Consider the following 19,077-nt stretch of genomic DNA (forward strand, 5'->3'; position numbering starts at 1 on the left):
TTCGCGTTCGGCCTCTCGCTTCTCCTCACTCTGGGTACGACGCCGCTCGCGGGCTGCAGCGGCTCGCTGCGCCTTCAACGCTCTCTCTTCGGATGGTGTGCGCACTTTCCGCGGCCTCCCTGGCCTCCCCATGGAGCGGAGTACGGTACACCCAGCACACCCGCTTTGCGTTAGTGCCAAGTGCACGTACAGCTCTATAATCATTCCAGTTACGAAACTCCGAATCAAAATTCGGGCAATTCGGGTGTGACCTACAGCCACTTTGTGGAGGTTAGCAGTCGGAGGCGCTGTCTACCAGCTGCGAAGTAAGCTTCTTGCGCCGACGTTCACCTTCCTTTCGTTTTTATTTTTTTTCTGTGCGCGATGCAGCCCACACAGCTGTGCAACTATTTGTGTATCATTAGCAGCACGTAACTTCACGTATGAGACATCGGGTCAAACTCAATCATCTGTAGCCGTCATAGTTTTGCCTGTTGCACTGGTTGCATTGACACAGGATTTGAAAATAATCGCGGTCAATCTGGCAACAAAAATGAGCAGAGAACAACCTTTCCTCCTAGAACAAGCGTTTAAACGCAAATTCTTTTTTTTTTTGCGCAAAACAAAGCTAGCTTTTGCAAGCATGTTCGCAGGTGATGATGAAAAGAACAGTTCCTAAATAAGAAACTCTGCGGAAAAGAAAGCAGACAGAGGCGCCGCCTATGCATTTCCATACTTTATGGCATTTCGGAAGCGCTCTTCAGCTTTTGAGCCATATAGTTTTGAGCTTTCCAAGTAGTTCAATCTTGAGCGACAGAACACCTGCAGCTCCTTCAGCTGTTATAATTTCTAACACAAGGTATCGAGAAATAAGCCTTTTCTAGAACAAAGAAAAAAAAAACCTACATTGTGAGCACACAGCATGGCACACGCGCACATGCTGTGGCGTGGCCACGGCAGAGCGAGAACGCGACAAACCCACGTGTGATAACACGAAGGTCGCGAACACAAAAGAATTAATATAGAGAGTCATATTCGCGAAGCATGGCTCGAACCCGTAAACTTAGCTTCGCTGTAAAACGCGGACCGGCATTGAAAACCGAGAAACGTCGATGTCACCCGTCTTCCAGCACGCGCCGATCTGCTGCCGTTCGCACTGGCGTATCGGCTCCTTCCGTGTAGTCTCAGAAACCACGGCCTAAGATATATATATATTGAAAAACGCACGAACCTCTCTCCATCTCCTCTTCGCAAACGTGCCTCTAATCTTCTCCTATTTGAGTTTCCTCGCAAAAACACAGCACAACGCCGGGCTTCAGACGCAGCCCTTTCACCGATAACCCAAAGCTCCTCAGCAACGTCGGACTGATAATCAGTGTCCAGAAAGTGGTCCGAACAAAATAACACATTCGGCGACGGCGACCACTGTGGCCGCGACGGTTGTGCAGCGCGAATCCACATTCTGCGAAGCTTCGTCTCTTGGAAAACTGTGGCACGGCGTATCCCGCCCTACGATACTGTTTCTGCACCCTTGTGCGCAGCAACGCCTAGGCATTATGTAACTTTTGTAAACGGAACTCTGTAACTGTACAGATGAACTTCGTCCGAGGCAAGGGGTGCCTATAATGACATAAAACCACCCGAAAGCTTTTGCACGCGTCCATCACCGTTTATTCTATTAAAGCCTGATATGTCTGTCAATACAAATTCACTGCGGAAACAGTGCTGCCGGCATTTAAATAGGAAACAAAATAAAACAGTAAAAAGAAAACGCTGTGGAGGTGCCGGGGATCGAACCCGGGGCCTTTCACATGCAAAGCGAACGCTCTACCACTGAGCTACACCCCCAGCTGAAATCGAAGGGCGAGAAGTATCTACTTGATTCTTTGGCAAAGTAAATGCGTTTTTAATCAGTTTGTTTGAAATACAGAATCCCACAGTTCACTGAAGATAAATTCAAGTTTTATACTACGAAATGGGAGAGTTCCCCTGCTACGGTCCTTTTCCACCTAGTATCCAAACCACACGGTATGCAAGGCCGCTATTGGCCATCATCAGCGGTCGTGTGCGCCAAACGCGTATGCGAAGTTCTTAAACAATCGTAAACAGTGTGTTGTTCTGAATGGCCGTAGCTCATCATACATAACCGTATATTCAGGATTGCCCCAGGGCAGTGTACTGGGGCCACTCTTATTCTGATAAGTGACATTGTTTATTATGCCTTGGAGGCAACGCAGGTATTCTGAAAATAAATAAATAAATAATCCCTTGCGCTCGCGTGAGTAGTTTCGCTACGCTGGTTAAAGGGACCCTGAAATGATTTTGATGGGCATATTCTAGTGCAACAGATCTGTAGAGGTGCTGGCTTTTCTGCCCACTCACGTCATCGAGGTAGGGGACGCGCGGCGGTGAGGCGTCGCCCTAATCGGTTGCGAGGTACTGCGAGCCACAATTTCTAGTAGAAGGTATTTCTAAATTATATGGTCCATGCAAAGCTTTCAAATTTGACTCGAATACCCACAAAGACCACCTCTACCGATTTGTTGCACTAGAATATGCCCACCGAATCCATTTCAGGCTCCCTTTAAAGTGCCAAAAATTACGAAGCCAGTACAACGCGCTTACTATAACAATATGCAAAAGTGTTGATCTTATGCTGCTTTACAGGAATTAGGCGTTTGAATATCGCCGTCGCTGGTAAATCTTCCAGATACATACGGCACAAAAAGCTAACCAACACGGCGAAAACCAGAATTTATAAATCCTAAGGTGATGGAGAGTTCATGATATTTGATACCGATTCACTGTCTGTATAGTTTTATCGTTATAAGTTCAGAAATCACTTTAAGTGTTATGGTTTATGGGGGTTTAGCGCACCCAGAGGGATTCAGGCTATGATGGACACCGTAGTGAAAGGCTCCAGAGATTTCTACCATTTGGGGTTCTTAACGTGCACTGACATCGCACAATCACAGGCCTCTAGAATTTCGCCTCCATAGAAATGCAACCACCGCGGCCGGGATTGAACCAACATCTTTCGGGTCAGCAGCCGAATACCATAACCATTGAGCCATCGCGGCGGCTGTTTAGATTTCAATTTCACAACTTTCAACAAATAGCATCATAGTTCTGTGATGTGGAGAACATCGAGTACTAAAAAGCTAAAGGCTGGCCATCCATCCAACATTTTCATAACCTGGAATTACAGGATACATAATAATGAGCATGAATGACAGATGCATAGCTGGAGTGAACACACTTAAGTTAGCCATGCCTGAGAGCAGAAGATTGTCGTAATTTTTTGAACCCTTGCCTCTCACTTGAAGGCTAACTGGCAGTGAGGAAGTGTGCCGAGTGTCCATTTATAACACAGAATACTCACTGTCTTGTATACCTTTACAGCGCCAACAGGTAGAAGTGGCATGGTGTGGCACGTGTGATTTGATGTCCCAAAAAGATGCATAAGGGCTCTTTCACCCGTCAAAATAAGGCCACTGCAGCCGGGACTAGATCCTACAACAGTGTACTCGGCAGCGGAAGGACTTAGCCACTGCACTGTAGCAAGAGGGCTGACAGATCAGAATGGTGCAGCATTAGCGCATTGGTAAAATGGCACTCCTTTTATTCATTTCATGCAAGTGAAAAGTAAACAGACCATGTGACTGGAGATGGGTTTACGAAGAGCTGCTCTGTTCAGTTGAAAGCTACTCTCCAAGGCAAATTAGTAAGGAGCCATAAAAGAGCTCAAGATTCTTTAGCAAGGACATATGTGAACAAAAACACAAATTCAACACACTGCACACCCTTTCCCACCCCTCTTTCTGTCTTCATTTGGAAGCTCATACAATACATTGAACAATAAAAAAACAGGCAAGTGCAACACTTCTGTGTACTGCAGTGTTCTGGGGTGTCACACAATGCAGGAACATGAACCAAGTGACCCCTGAGCTACACTTTGTGCATTTTAACCTGCATATCAAGCCAAAGAAAGAACATGTTGGCCATAGCACAGTAGTCCTGCAATAAAAAAGTCAAAAAAAGAACAAAAAAATGGAACATGGCATCCACAAGCAAGTATATAGTTCACTCACTGCATAACGCACGATCATACAAAAATCATCAGAGGGACTCTGGCCCTGGTCTGCGTTCACAGAGCACAAAAGTAACAGGTGAAGATCTCTGTTTTCCATATACACACTGCACAATGTTCAAAAAGTTCTCCTTGTTTTAGACATCAATTGTGTGCAAACATCTGCAAAAATTCTAACCCTTCCCATAAGTTGTAACAACACCCGATTCAGCAGTGTCAGTTCATGCCGTAAGAAGTCTGTGAAAAAGAAAAAAAAAGTCCACTAATGCTGTGCACGACTTCCGGTTGCCAGTATAGTAATTTGGCTAGGCGGCATGACCAGCACATACTCGCATAACTCTCAAGGAAAAGAAAAATGTGCTCCGGACATAGTGCACATGCAGGCAAACTTGTAGCAGGCAAAATTGTAGCATGTATACTTTAGTTGCAGCTACAGTGCTTTTTAGCGATGTAATACGGTTAAAGCAGCAAGAATCCCGATGAATACATTACACATGAATGCAATATGCATGGAGTACATCTGGTATACTCAAGTACACTGCATACACCATGCCAGAAATATGGTAAACTCTATTTAATCATTCAGCATGTGAGCTACAAGAGAGTTACCGACAATGGCTTCCCCTGACACAACTTATGTAGTATGGGTCTCCCAGTTTATGGTGATCCGATTTCTCCCATTCATAAAAGACAATTACGTACAAGACAGATTACAAAAAGTGGAAAACGGCAACTTACACTCTCACATCTCTGTGCTTAAATTATTGTCTAACAAAAACCAAGTATGACACGTTTGAAGCATAACAGGCGGCCATAGATCAAACATATTTCAGTTTCTGGTACAGCCACTTTGTACTGCCATTTAACACACAAAATAACAGCAAAAAGTCGCACTCTACAGAAACTGCCACGGTATGTTTGACAGGCAAGCACAATGTTGGCTTTTGAATCCAAGATGCCTACTATGAGTGCCTCAATGCATTTGAAGAGTACCAAGTGGCAAAGAGGCAAAAAAATAAAAAAACCTGCCTGTCGCACCTCAGTCGCAGGAACCATGCATCAATATCTGGTGCCAAGAGGCAGTAATGCTGACTGCAGCCAATGTTTGCTGCCTTGAAGTCAACCTAGAGCTCTCATTCAGTTCATCAAACGCTGCTGCATCTTCGTCACCTAGTCACCTATCGAAAGTCACCCGGAAACTGTATTCACAAACAGGAGAGGGTGGCGCACTCCAACTACTCGGTACAGGCAGTTGAAAAGCCACATATACTCTGCTTAACTTGTGCCAGAGCAGCACAGACCTGCTGGCAATTCAAGTATGTTAACCTCCTGGTGAAATTGGACTAACAGTAAGTACGCCAGAGAGCATCAGCCTTGCCAACCTTCCTCGCTGCATAGGGAACACAAGAATTAGACGCAGTGGCTAAAGCTGAGGCCTCACACACTCCGACATTTTGTATTAGCCCAAAATGGGCTTGCATTAGAGAGGAGGGAGCTCAGGCTAAAATTGTACACAGAGGATCCGTTCGTGGACCGCTACGGGTACAAGCTCCAGAACAGCAGCTTGCACATGTAGGCGGCTTCTTCCGCCGTCAATGAGCGCAGAACTATGGACTGGTTGCAACTGGCCATTTTCACCAGTTAACATTCGTTGGAGAGTTTCGGGGCGCATTTCGCAAGCAGCTGAGCCCGTCCAGAGGCTCGGACCTAGGACACACACACAGAAACACACAAAGGCTCACATGAACGGCATTGGCATGGGATAGTGTGTGGTAGGGTAAGGGGGCATGGGTCCACCAACGGGAGGTAGAGGATATGCAGGGGCAGGGGGTGCAGGCCGGCTTGGCGCGCCACCCATGGGCCTTGGAAGCCGGCATGTCAGCAGCTCGGTCATTTTTTCTGCCTTGATGCGCCGCAGGTGAGCGAGCTTGCGCACCTCAACGAACTCCTCCAGGAAGGACTCGACTGTCCTCTCGCCATCCAGAAAGCTCGAGGCTACCTTCTGCAATGTCACCAAAGCCATCCGCATCATGTGCTGAAATTCCAGCTCACCTTTTCATTCAAAAGTTGGTACTTGCAGCAAATTTCTCTGTTTACATCAACTCGGCTTTTGTAGATCACTGGTCGGCTCCTCTGCACTGTGCCTCATGCAGTTGGCATAGTAGTACATACTCCTGGCTTGAAGCAAGGTTAAAAGCTTAGTAAAAATACTTGCCTCAACGCCAATTACCTCAGCTAGACCTTTTGATTGCTGCTACAAATGCAATACGGTCTAAGGACCAATTGTTCTCTAGAAATAATATTTATTTCTGCACCCAGAGCAATAAGAAATTAAACACAACTGCTTTATGAACAGCCCACCTTCAAGAAAACGTGATTACCAACAAGCTGAGTAAGCCACTGCAAATAGCAGAAGTTTTGAAAATGAGCACTCATGTTAGACTCATTTCAAAAAGGTTCAGAGAGCAAAGTGATAACAGCAAAAGCCGTAATATGGCACCAGGTAAACATCTGCTTTAGGACAAACTAGAAAGGCACCTTTAGTCGCGCAGTACACACTGCAAGCACAGAGTGTTGTCGCCTGGCCGTAAATAAATTAATCAATGCTATCCTCGTGATTTTGTTCTGTAATGATACGAATTTCAGGTCATATATTTTTTTGCATCCCTGTGACATTTGTTTTCTTAGTTTAGTTTATGGGTGTTTAACATCACAAAGCGACTCAGGCTATGAGGGACGCTATAGTGGAGGGCTCTGGAAATTTCGACCACCTGAGGTGTTTTAACGTGCACTCACATCGTACAGTATCACCGAGATTCTACTGTATTTATTCAGCCCTAGAGTGCGTTTCTATAGGCCCACTCTTATGCATAACCTACGCATATGCTGGTATAGCCGACGACCGAAAATTCGGATGGTCCGGCACCGCGACATGGCCCATAGAACCAATGTACAAGAGCGCCTGAAATTTTGGACGCACCGCAACTGACTGCTCAATTTTTCGGACCTCATTTGCCCTCGCCGCCAGTACCCAAGCCGTCATATAATGCGTACAGTGAGACCTCATTAATTAAACTTGCAGGAGAGATCGAAAACTTGATCAAATAAAACAAAATTCAAGGTTAAAGGGAGCCTCTTAGCTTGCGATGCTGAAATTCTGCACAAGTCGACACATTGCGCTCGCGGGGTTTCAAATTTGTACTGTTCTTGAATGTGTTCCGCCGCACGAACTTGACAAGTAGTCAGAGTTTGCGGAACTCATCTGTGCCTAGTCTTTCATCCTGAAGAGGGAAAGAGGCAGCAGCGAAACGTGTGGGAGGCGTATGGCTTCACAGAGACGGCGAGCGCGGGAGGAAATGGTGGTGCATTTCAAAGTGAGGTCAGCGTACTCGTGGCAAAACGCACCGAAACCTCGACTTTTCTTTCGCAAAACCGTAAACAACAGGCGTTTCGATGACAGGCAAGACTCCTCTCATTATACGCAAGCCACCACAGAGGGATATCGCTGGATACGATGCCGATTTCGGCTCTAGTTGCTAGGCCTAATGATGAACGCCAACGCCGACGGAGCGCTTGCTTCGGCTGTTTCTCGGTTCTTATTGTTTTGCCATCTTCGCGTTCTCATTCCGGGCACATCGTACTGCGGGCGCGGCGCAGTTCCCACAGCGGCGTGTTCGCTTTCCCGTTTAGACTTTGTCCCAACCCGTGCGTTCATCAGCGACATGCTGAGGGCAGCACAGCCAGGCCGAGCTCGTGAAAGCAGTCGCCGCCCGTCGCCTGTGCACATGTCGCGTGGCAAAATTTAGCCATGAGGAGCTTTAGAATGTGTGCAATACAACTGACCCCTTCCTCCGGTATATTGATAATAAGTCGTGATTTTTTCGGTGAAATTTGATTTTCTGGATTGCCTGATTTTTCGGTCGTTTTCATGGTCCCAAGAGAGTCCATAAAAATCGGTCGTTGACTGTACGAGTTTAAACGTACTAGCAACTGAACTCATTGCTCCTCCGAACAACTTGCATCTGACTGCTTTCCAAAGTTTTTCTTGGTTTTTCTCCAAATGCATAATTTTGTTCTCTTGTAGTGCAACAATTTTTACAAAGATCATTGCATCCTTTTGAATTTAGCCACTGGAGATGTCGCAGACAACAGATCTAAAGATAAACAACAAATAATGATGTTGCGTAGTACACAAAAATATTTTTAATGGCAATGAGTGGCCTAAGCCTGGTAGTTGCTGTGATGCACAAGATGCAGAACTTCAGGAATGCTGAGCACTGTTTTGAAACTAACTGGCACATACTACAACTACTACCCTAATGACTGGTAATAGTAGAAATTGTGCTTCAAAATCAAGATCACCTGTTGGGCATGGCAAAAATTACAGCCACTTGTTTTTCATTTCCAAAATTGTATGTGGTGTTAAGCAGTTTGGCACTAAAGGCACAGCAACATATTGTAGAATCCAGTGTTGAGAATTTTCTGGACACTCTGCCACACTTTCTGAAGACTTCTTGCTTCATTCGGAATTTGAAATCGCACACTCAATAAAGCATGAAACTGCTGAGAAGAGGTTTGCTGACCTCTGGCAACCTCGAATTCATCAGTCTTGCTCGAGCAACAGGCTGCTAAGTCTTCAGCAGAGCAACCAAGCATTGTTCAATTAAATTTTCTGCATTTTAAATAACCACGGAAATAACTAGGAAGAAGAATTAATAGCTGGGCGAGTTGGTAATAGTAGTTCATTGTGGGTGATACAGCACGAAACATCAGTGTCATCTTCTACTTTGTTTTTTTTTTTTTTTTGAATCGCAGTGTACCACACAGTGAAGGAAGTAAGTTTGTGAAGGGCACCTATTCGAGGTGTGGAAATAATCAAAATTTTCAAATATGAATCAAATATCTGTTCAGTATGAAAAAAAATCTCAGAAGAAAGTAAGCAAATGTCCTTATTTATTATTATTTTTTCAAAATAGTGCACGGCCCTTGCAACCAAAATAGAAAACATAGGCTGACTCGGCACCACACAAAAGCTTGACATGCCCAGAAATGTATACTGTTTGATTAAACCACAAAACAGTATGCAACCTGTACTGTGGTCATACATAAAAAAAACCTTGAATGACATATGACTGGCATCAAAAAATAACATGATGGGTAGTACAGCCTCATTAATTTGGACTTCAGGGGACTGGAAAAAATGCCCCTATTACCTGAAGGTCAAGTTATTGATGGCCTTCCACCCCTGCCTATGGAAATTCAAAACTGCAGTGAAGCCTTGTGAGAAGGCTACATTGCAGTAACAAGAGCCCATGACGAGATCGCAGCTTTGGCGCACTGAAGAACAATGTGGATGAAAGCGAGTAGCAAGCCACACTGGCGTCACACAGCTGGATTCGTATAGCTGGTGAATTCATGGCCTATACCAAGGGCTGGAGGTCAAGCTCAGAAACCGAAACTGCACATCCAGGCTATTTGTTGCGATAGCGATAGCGCCTTCCTATCATCGTCGCGCCTACCGTTACAAGCATGTACTAAGATGCGTGCAGGCTATAGCGCGCCATTCAGTAGCCATGATTTTTACACGACCAGTTTCCCCACCGGCGACGCCTTGACTCAGGCCCCCACTGTAGCAGCTTTACCGCACACCACATCTGACAAAAACGAGACGGCGGAGCTCACGCTAAAAGAGTTGTGAAGGCGACAGGATGAGTGCCAAGGGTGTGAGCATTATGTAAGTAACACAGTATAGAAGGATCAGAGAAAAACTAGTGCGCTTTAGCATTGTGACTGCTCGATGTGGGTGGTCGGCCATCTTGCTCTCACCGCTTGCGATATGTGGAAAAGCCCACTTGCAGAATTTCGGACAAGACCTAAGCCTATCAGCGTCCGAATGTAGCCAGTCCGTACAACAAACAACAGAGAAGAGAACGAACAGGACACCTCTGTACTGTTTCCCTGACACTTCAAACTCGATCTTCGGAGAATTTGCCCAAATACTGTGGTTTTATCACAGTAGGTATTCGATCGCTGTCGAATATTCAAATAGAAAATAAACCTCTTGCATCGAATATGAATCAAATAACGAACACCTCTGATGCTCACTCAAGATTTTGAACCTTTTACACCGCTAGTAGTTAAACCACGAGATGGGCTGTGCAAGTACTTGCTGATAACCTATAAACAGTGTTCATACAAAACAAAGAAAAAAAAGGACAATGAACTACATCCTTGTATTTAGAGTGTAGCAGCAGTAGCTGTAATAATAATAACAATAATATTTCTGAAAGCCGTGGCCGTGAAAAATGATTGATTCCACACCACTGCACTAATTACTTTCTGCAGTCATTAAGCTATACAGTGCCAGTGTTACTAAATAAGCACAGTCTATCCAGTTTCAATAACGCTGTAATAACACGCAAAATTTTGCATTCAATGTTTCTAGAGCAACCTGTGTTCGCGGTTTCTAGCATAAAATAGTACCGCGTGCGATAAACATACCTACCTATGTTAGTCTTGTCTGTTGTGTGCAATTACTGGTTTTGTTGTAATATTGTATGCATGTTAACACTAGTCTTTGTATAACACCTTGATATCTTTTAAACATTTATTTCACCTCTTATATTTGTAAATTTATGATAAAATGACTTTTTTAGGCATCTTGTATAAATTTTTTGTACTGCTGTCACTGTTGCCGGCCGACGGCTCCCAGTCCTCCTCAAGCTGTTCCATCTTTTTGCCTGGGAGGCCGACAACATTGTGAAATGTTGAAAATAAAGGTGAATTGAACTGAATAACAGCCACATCAACAGACTCTAATACAAACACAATAACTACATAAAGTGTTGACTTACCTCCGATTCTTCCTCTGCCTGAGCTGCTGCGGTCTGCAGTAATGCCAGCGTTGTCTCGAGGGATGACTGGCCTCCCATGGAGTCTGAACGATATACGAGGCACTCATGTGAAAGTTCGATCATAAGCTCGCAATTTGAACTAAGAAAAACACAAGGCAAAGCTGTAGTACAGAAATAAAAATTTTTAAAAACACCCCACAGTAATCTGCACTGTTTCAGAAATGATACAGAGAAGAAGTTCCCATCATAAAACTACAGAAGAACTGAACACCAGAAAACAAGGTACGTTTTTTAAATTCAAACCTCAGCAACAGCTGCAGCTATTGTCTATGGACAGTACTACGAAGAATTTTCATCACTTTCCGAAAACTGGCAGTTTTTGGCTGAACAAGCAACAGGTAAAAACTGTTTTCCATGTTCTGCAGACAGTACATAAGCATTAAGCATGAACCTTGCCAAACCAGTTCAAACAAGGCAGGGCGACCGCAGCTGTAGCCTAGTGGGCTGCATGCATTAGCGCTGACAACGTTGTGGCAGACATGCGGCACTGCAGCAATAGGCCGAAGTGATCATTGGGTGACCAACCTCTCACCATCTGCCACCTGCCAGGGTGGCAGGGTGAGAGCACTGCAATGTTACAGACGCCAAGCAGCGTCTACTTGCCTGATACACCACAGCTTTCACTCTCTAACCAGGCTCAGCAGTAGTCAAACAGCAGCTAATTTTTTTTCTGCGCTGTTCAGAGGAGAAGGGAAGCGGTGCTAGTGTTTGCTGCTGGTTTTTATATTTGCCTCAGCTAAAAGAGAGGCAGGGATGATGACAACTGGCTGAGACCGAATAGGACGAAAAAACAAAGGAATGTGTGCACGTGAGGAAGAGCTTGGAGGAGTGTGCGGACAGCAGCCGTCTTAGATGATGTAACCTGGAGTCTAGGAATGTTGCTCAGAAGATGTCAACGTAGAATGAGACTTAAAGTTAACCTTACCTCGGATGTGTGCAACAAAATGCAGGACATCTTTTTTCATAATAAACATCTGTTCTAAATCGCTAGATTTCTCTAAGTTAAACACCTACCAACCTCCCTGCTTCTTTTTACAGGCATTTAGTCGCACATTATTAGCAAACTTTGCCACAGTTCTTTTGAATTCGGGTTTGTGTATTTTTAGTTAAACCTACCAATGAACAATGGTGCATTTCAACTGAATTGGCATGAACACCGCAAACACAGCGATCAACGTTGGCATTGGTGGAAACCCACAGCCACAAGTCACCTCTGTGTGAAGCTGGAGGCTGAACAATATATTTAGTAGGTCAACAAGGAGGAATGTTTACATCTACTTTCCTCGATGCTTAAACAATAGGTAAAATACCTCTTTCTCAAAGATTAAGTTTACTGAAGGAGGAAATGGCCAGCTGTCCAGACATGCATCAGCATCGACCACTGCGCATCAAGACTTGAACGCGAACAAGTACAGACAATGGACTAACCTAAGGTCTTCTTGTTCTGCTCCACTTCAGTCATCAGCTCCTGTGCCTGCTCGTACAGCTCCTTCAGCTGCTGCCGCGACTGCCTGAGCTTGGGCTCCCGTGCAAGGTTGAAGTCCGCGAGGCTCTTGTTGCTGGCCAGCAGCATCTCACGTTCATTCTCAGCATTCTTCACCTGTTGTCATGGCAACCAAACAACAGCACATTTAAACCACCTTTGTTCTGCCGTATTCAACACAGCACTAAAACTTCATCTAATTTTCTGGAAACTTTTCTTAATCTAATTTCCATGTATGGAGACAAGAAAACGGCCCAAAAAGAAACATTAAAGAAATGAAACACTAACGATCCTCAGCATGAATACAGCAGCAGGAATGCATGCAGCTTGATTGAATGCTTCTCTACTTTCGAGGGGAAACAATAAAACACTAAAAAGTGTCATATCACAGAGAGAACTGCACTAATGTGTTTGCAAAAAAAAAAAAAAAAAGAAAATGAGAAAGAATGGCTCAGCAAACTGGCATCTAATGACAACCCCATAAAAGTGCATTTCCTGCTTTAGAAGATTTAAACAAGGTCCCATCAGTCATCCATCATCGCATTTTGGCTAACCAAAAGAGGATGGTGCAGGATCTCCATAGTATGATGCAGCATGGCCTTTCACATCTGTCAGCTACTAAGTATGCTTGGCGTAGAATGACTACATGCAATCGCGTTAAATAGTGTGGTCTACAGCAATTGATCAGCTGACAATCTTGAATGAACCACCCATATCACTTGAAGGCTGCACTTACAACAAAGTAAAAAGGCGATAAGTGACAAGGAATTACAATAGGAAGCTTCTGGTTTTTTCATGCCATGAAGTTTCGAGTCTTGCACAGAACAAAAGTAGGCACATGTGCGCGACATCAGCCACGCAGGGAATTTCGTGCCTTTTGTTTAAGTGAAGCAGCATTCCCAAAAATTTCCTGACACGGTTGCAGCGCCGAGCAGGTCTCCTGTTTCGCAAACAGAAGCACAGGAATCGCGACCCACGTTCACAGCGACGCTTCACACACGTTCACACTCTCGATGAACATGACACAAATTAACGACGGCGATCAAAGCACTTCCGTGAAAAGACGACCAAACGCCATCGCACGACGACACACCTGTTGGAGATCCTTGACCATACTGTCGACTCGGGCATCGTCGTTTAGTAGCTTTTGTAGCTCTTCTGTGTTGAGGTGCTGGAACAACCCCAGGGCTGCCGTGTAGTCTGGGTTCACGTCACTCACGTAATAAGGCATGTCGACCAACCTGCGAGCATGGGCAGGGGCAGGAGGCGGAGGTCGTTTAGGACGAGGCATTTTTCACGCCGACCCCGAACTCCGCTGTCCGAGAACAAGCGTTCATCAGGACGGGACGGGTCGCAACAGGACGGGAGGTGCGCTTATCGCATAGCTCTCGACACCGCTGTGACGCGCACAGCAGAGCAGCTATGGCAACAGCCAATCGGAACACCTGCTTTAACTTTATGCGTGACGCTTAGAGGAACCGCAGGAAGATGACGAAGCTTACGGGCGTGCCGGACCCCTCCGGCGTCAGACACACTTCGGCAGCGAGCGGACCGACAACAATTACAACAGCCCGATCCGAAGTGAGGGAAACGGTGATTTACCTTTGGCCTCAGTCGTCTTCAAGCGTTAGGACGCAGGCGACATTCACGTAAAGTTACAGGCCCGAGTGACAGAAAAACAGGATCAAGATGACTCGGGGAACGTAACTTTAGCACACCTCAACTGGCATCACGATGACCGCGAGCAAGAGCGAGCAACAACAAATGGCGACAATGTTGCTAGATCAGCCGAACAGGCGCGCTCCGCAGTAGAAAGCGAAACTTTAAAGGCAAAATTTTCCCGTCATTTCCGATGAAAATTTGCATGAAACTAATGCCTAAGGAACCAATGCAAGCAGTCGCTTGAAATAAATGCCACCTGCCAAGCCTGCCATGCTAAGAACGTCTGCAATTGTAATGCCGCTGTGATGACCATTGCAAGAGCGCAAACGCACGTCGTATGCTTGTTTGTTTCGAAAGTCGCGAAAATTTCCCAATCATTCTAAAGCTACAGCGGCCGTTATGACCAAGTGCGTACTACTGCTGTCATTAAACCTGTCTGCGCCGCTTATGCAACTGAAGTTCACTCAAGTGAACGCCCCTTTCCTGCCATTATGCGCCATTTTGTGATTTTTTTTTTCATGACGCAGAACCTTGCAAACTTGTCATAACTGGTTGAAAGACTGCTGGCATATGTCCATAGGTTACACAAACTGTGCACTCAGCCTGGTGCGCAATGCACGTTTTCGACACTCCAACCTGAGAATATGCTACGTGCAGTTCTTGCAGGAGGTAAATTTGGCTTGGTCAAGTGAAAAACCTAGAGAAAACAAGCATGCTAAAAGATTAGACTTACTAAGGCAGTGCAGGATATTTGACTAAATATAAACTGAAACCGAGCACAAAAACAATGCTGAACATGTACCGGCACGTAACATACAGGCACACATATTCTTCACCGCTTTCAGCAATGGGTTAATGATACAGTGGGACGTTTCTGCTCATCGGAATTAAAATGTTTAATTGTGAAACCAACACAATGCAGGCTAGCATATTCTTGGGCAGTAGCTAGAGAAATAACCAAGATAATTTCAGATGTTTTCCAGTCAATTTATTAAACGTAGACTTTTAACACAGCATTTTATTGACAACACAAGACAGTGTTACAAAAACAAGTGGCATGCTTTAGAGGTAGATATGAGCAACATTTTATGCTTCCATGAAACAAAACCTTTTAAAAAATGCTCAGTTATTCCTACAATAGAATGCAACTCCCCAGACAAAAGCAGTCACCTCTCATCTATAAATGTGTTACCACCTCCAAGATGTTTGGGAATTAAAGTTTTAAAATGCCCCCACCGTGCTTTTAAATGAAACACAGCCATCCTTCACTGCATGTTTTAACTACAGTAAATATGAAATTTGCGTCTTGATTACACAAGTTTTTTCTCCAAGTGTACCCCTAAAACACAATGTGATCTGAGGAATCTGGACCAAATTATTGTCAGAGGCAATAAATGCTGGCTGTCACATCACTAAAAAGATTTGTAACCGCCAAGAACAGTAATATAAAATGTTACATTAACGTATTTTGCATTCAGCAATGAAGCAATCCAACGTACTTTCTCTTGGACAGACCTCAACAGAATGGCAACACTGTTTTCAAAAACTGGAATGCAGATCTCCGGTGCGATATGCCATTAAATAAAAGTTTATAACAAACAGACTGAGCCCAAAATTTCGAAGTAAACACCACGATAAATGAATATGTGCATCGAAGCCACAAATGCTGATTAAACAGCAGAGTGCACTGTATGAAAGTGGTCGTTGTAATCCAGTGTCCTTCCATACATAAATGCCAAATAATTGCACTATCAATAGATTTGTGCGCTAAGTGACAGGAATCGTTTGCCAATGTTGCCATGGTATATACACTGAATGACAATGCCCACAAAAGAGGCCCTGACACTTATCTACTCAGCCCCACCCCGGGAATGCGTCTTTTGATGGACACACAGAGGTATTCGTTAAATGGCGCATGTACAGGTATTACTACTAAAACAAAAATTGGCAAAAACAGTGTCGACCACTCCGATATGCCTTGACCTGCTGCAGCTGCTTTTCGACTGTCTGGAAAAATGTGAGTAAGTTGACATGAAGCTCCAGTCTCGATTTCCATCTCTACTCAACAGCATTTTTGTACTGGCCAGGATTAAATTACTCACCCTAGAATTCACTGAACCACACTGCTATCATTTCTGTACACAAAAGGGAAGGGTACGCACACACACCGGTCTTACTGGAGCAACAGTGAGCAGAAAGCCTTGTGCTATGTGCAGCATTGATGAAGACAGCATTTTTGTCATAAGTTGTTCATTTTACTACAGGCGTCCCTCTATGCTAAAGTGAAAGTCTTTCTGGAAGTTTTGTATCTATGACACGTAGGTAAGTTTTTTCATTTAGACCATGCATGCATTGTTTCCTTCCCTTTGTTTTCATGCTATCTGTTGGGTGTGTTGCAGCAAAAACACAACATGACAGCAACAACATAAGTTAGTCATCCCGACTGTATTTGCTATCTACACAGCTCTTTAATGAGCTAGTGTCTCACATTGGGAGGATTAGTAGCAGTAATTAAGTCTGACAAAGAAAAAAGTTAGTGATCTATGACTGGCACACCATTGATCATACAGTTTGAGGCTGGATTAAAGTGAGTGATCATGCTAAATGATGGATGCCAGGAACGAACATTCGTTTGTCCACATGTATACACTGAGTCACATTACTGTGCCTCAAGGGAAGGTCAAGAGTAGAAGGGAAGTGCCATAGATTGCCATTGTTATTGCTTATTACAGTGAAAACTTGACTTCGAAAAATGTGGAAAGCAAATGCGGCAGCATAAAATAAACAAACAAAAATCCAACCATTTGGAATATTGAGCTGTGTGCACAGCTTACCAATGGGATGAGTACAAAACATAAAAGATGCTGAAAGACTTGCTGACATATTCATATCCCATCACTTTTTCTTTTCTGCAAAAAAAAAATTGAATTGCAGCCTGCTACTGGCCTGCAAAACTCACCATCAGGAATCAAAATTTATAAACAGGACATCACATTATTTTTCTGCCTTCAAAGGCCACAATTGAAGTTACGAACTAAAATCTCTCTTTTTAGGCTATCCATATCTGTTAAGCCTTTAACAACTGTTCATGTTCAGCATGCATTGACATACCACATTTCCACTTGTCCGGGTGCTCGGAGAAAGCCTTCTTCCAAGCATGCAAAAGGGCCTGGAAAGAGTCCTACGTGCCAAAGCAGCTGCAATGATCACCAAAGCGAGACAGTGATATCAGCTTGTAGCTGATGTAGCTATCCTGCTTTCAAAGTAGCCAACGAATTCAACACGTCTAGTCATAGTCAACAAGTGTTGGGTCTGGTTCATCCTCCTCTTCCTCTGCTTCTTCTTCGGGATTCTCTTCATCAGCCGGCAAAGCAGCTGCCTTCCCAGCTTTGCCTGTGGCCTTCTTTCCCTTCTTCTTCACCATATCATCGGTGGCATATGGTGACATGAAGGCCTCCTTGTTCAACGCCCGTGTGAGCGCGGCCTTGACCTGCAGCCACAGTGGGCGGGGGACACAAAGAAATGAGAGAAAAAAAATTAGCTCTGCAAAAAAAAAGAACAGTGCTGGGTTGCCACGTGAAGAGTAATGAAGTTCTGAAAGTTCAAGGCAGCAAACAACAAAACGCATACATAGGAGTGCAAATGAAATGCTTCTGTAACTAAATATGAGCTTAAAACGAATACATCTCTATACAGACATTTTTCAATTCATTCACTCAGCAGGAAATTCCAATGAGCCATGCAGTCAATGAGACGATGGCAACAGAAAGCACTCAGAAACAAAAAAAAAAAAGAGTTGAGCTTGGGTATTTTTTAAGGTCGATCTGGCCATCTTATAGTGAGAGAGGAAGAAAGATAAGATTTGGAAGCCAGTGTCTGACTGCACCAAAATAATTACCTGAGATGTTCATAGAACTTTTACTTAAAGGGGCACTAAAGACAAATAAAAGTTGGACTGTATCGGCAGAATACCGTGTTCTAATCACAAAGGAACCCATATCACTTAAGGAGGCAGCGAAGGCCGCAGAGTGAAATACAGTACAGGTGTCACCCACACCTTCCAATTGTGCAAGTGAAATGCGTGCGTCGACATCGACTTTTGGGAATGGATCCCAGATACTACACTGCACCTCCATTCACTTCAAAACAGTGGCAGCCTACCCTTTCAGCAAAGATGTCAAGAGTTGGAATCGCCTTGTGGGAAAACTTTTAAATCTAACTTTTCACTCATAAATGCGCCTTGTGCTTCCGGACAAACGTCAGCATAGCCACAAGGATTTTTACCAAGAACAATAATTGAATGGATTTCTCCTCGGTGTCCCTTTAAAATACCTTCCTGTGCTGAAGCTGAGGAAGTGGTTATGAGCCATGCCACAATGGAAAGCCAACTTAACTTTAACCACTGGAGGGAAAGGATTCAATGCACACTAATATCATGATGCACAAATGATTATGGGTTTCTACTCTACAAAAAAGCAGGCATCATGGCCAGGATCAAACTCTTAAAAGTGTGTCTTGTAGCAGGATTCTTGAAGCCGCTGTAACAGCTAACAACTCGCAGTCAAGGTAGGCACGGTTAAGCAGTGCGGTACAATTAAGTCCACTTGTAAGATGTCACCAGCTCTTAATTATCAGCGGCCTTGTGCTGCCCAACCCTACTCAATTTAAAAATGGAATCACTGAAACTTTGTAATACCGGCTCTTTGTCAGAACTCGAGGTAAATTAACAAAGACACGATTCTGAACCAGACATGCACCTCTGCAACAAGAAACACTCCACCCCACTCAACAGCCAAAAAAAATGTATCTTTCCCCTTCTGTACCAATGTAATTACCGTATAAACGCGTGTAAGGGCTGCGCTTTTTTTTCCAGACTTGAGGGCCAATTTTCGGGGTGCGGCTCATACACGCGATGTGCGAAAAAAAAAGTTTTTTTTTAAGTAAAAGCT

At 44.3% G+C, this 19,077-nt stretch overlaps 2 protein-coding genes and 1 non-coding gene across 5 annotated transcripts in view; all 3 read right to left on the reverse strand.

The window, feature by feature from the left end:
• Positions 1 to 1,755: 1,755 nt before the first annotated feature.
• Positions 1,756 to 1,827, reverse strand: TRNAA-UGC (transfer RNA alanine (anticodon UGC)). The gene has a single exon. It is a non-coding gene; the product is annotated as a tRNA-Ala (tRNA).
• Positions 1,828 to 3,584: 1,757 nt separating this feature from the next.
• Positions 3,585 to 14,218, reverse strand: LOC144120950 (vacuolar protein sorting-associated protein 37B-like). 2 transcript variants are annotated; one of them, XM_077653777.1, is made up of 5 exons: positions 14,069 to 14,218; positions 13,560 to 13,707; positions 12,412 to 12,583; positions 10,924 to 11,006; positions 3,585 to 6,071 (listed from the first exon to the last, which is right to left on the reverse strand). In XM_077653777.1, the coding sequence occupies exons 2-5, from the start codon at positions 13,695 to 13,697 to the stop codon at positions 5,808 to 5,810; spliced, it is 657 nt and encodes a 218-aa protein (XP_077509903.1). In that variant the 5' UTR covers positions 13,698 to 13,707; positions 14,069 to 14,218; the 3' UTR covers positions 3,585 to 5,807. The 2 variants fall into 2 exon arrangements, with proteins under 2 accessions (XP_077509903.1, XP_077509902.1); XM_077653776.1 differs by lacking the exon at positions 14,069 to 14,218 and having other exon boundaries at positions 13,560 to 13,884.
• An 876-nt stretch (positions 14,219 to 15,094) lies between these two features.
• Gnf1 (germ line transcription factor 1) overlaps positions 15,095 to 19,077 on the reverse strand; it is a 46,175-nt gene continuing 42,192 nt past the window's right edge. For both annotated transcript variants that reach the window (XM_077653778.1, XM_077653779.1), the window contains exon 23: positions 15,095 to 17,618. In XM_077653778.1, coding sequence (XP_077509904.1) covers positions 17,415 to 17,618 — 204 coding nt within the window. In that variant the 3' untranslated portion in view covers positions 15,095 to 17,414. The remainder of the gene's footprint in view (positions 17,619 to 19,077) is intronic.

Source organism: Amblyomma americanum, chromosome 2 (genome assembly GCF_052857255.1).
Source record: "Amblyomma americanum isolate KBUSLIRL-KWMA chromosome 2, ASM5285725v1, whole genome shotgun sequence".
Taxonomy (NCBI): Eukaryota; Metazoa; Arthropoda; class Arachnida; order Ixodida; family Ixodidae; genus Amblyomma; species Amblyomma americanum.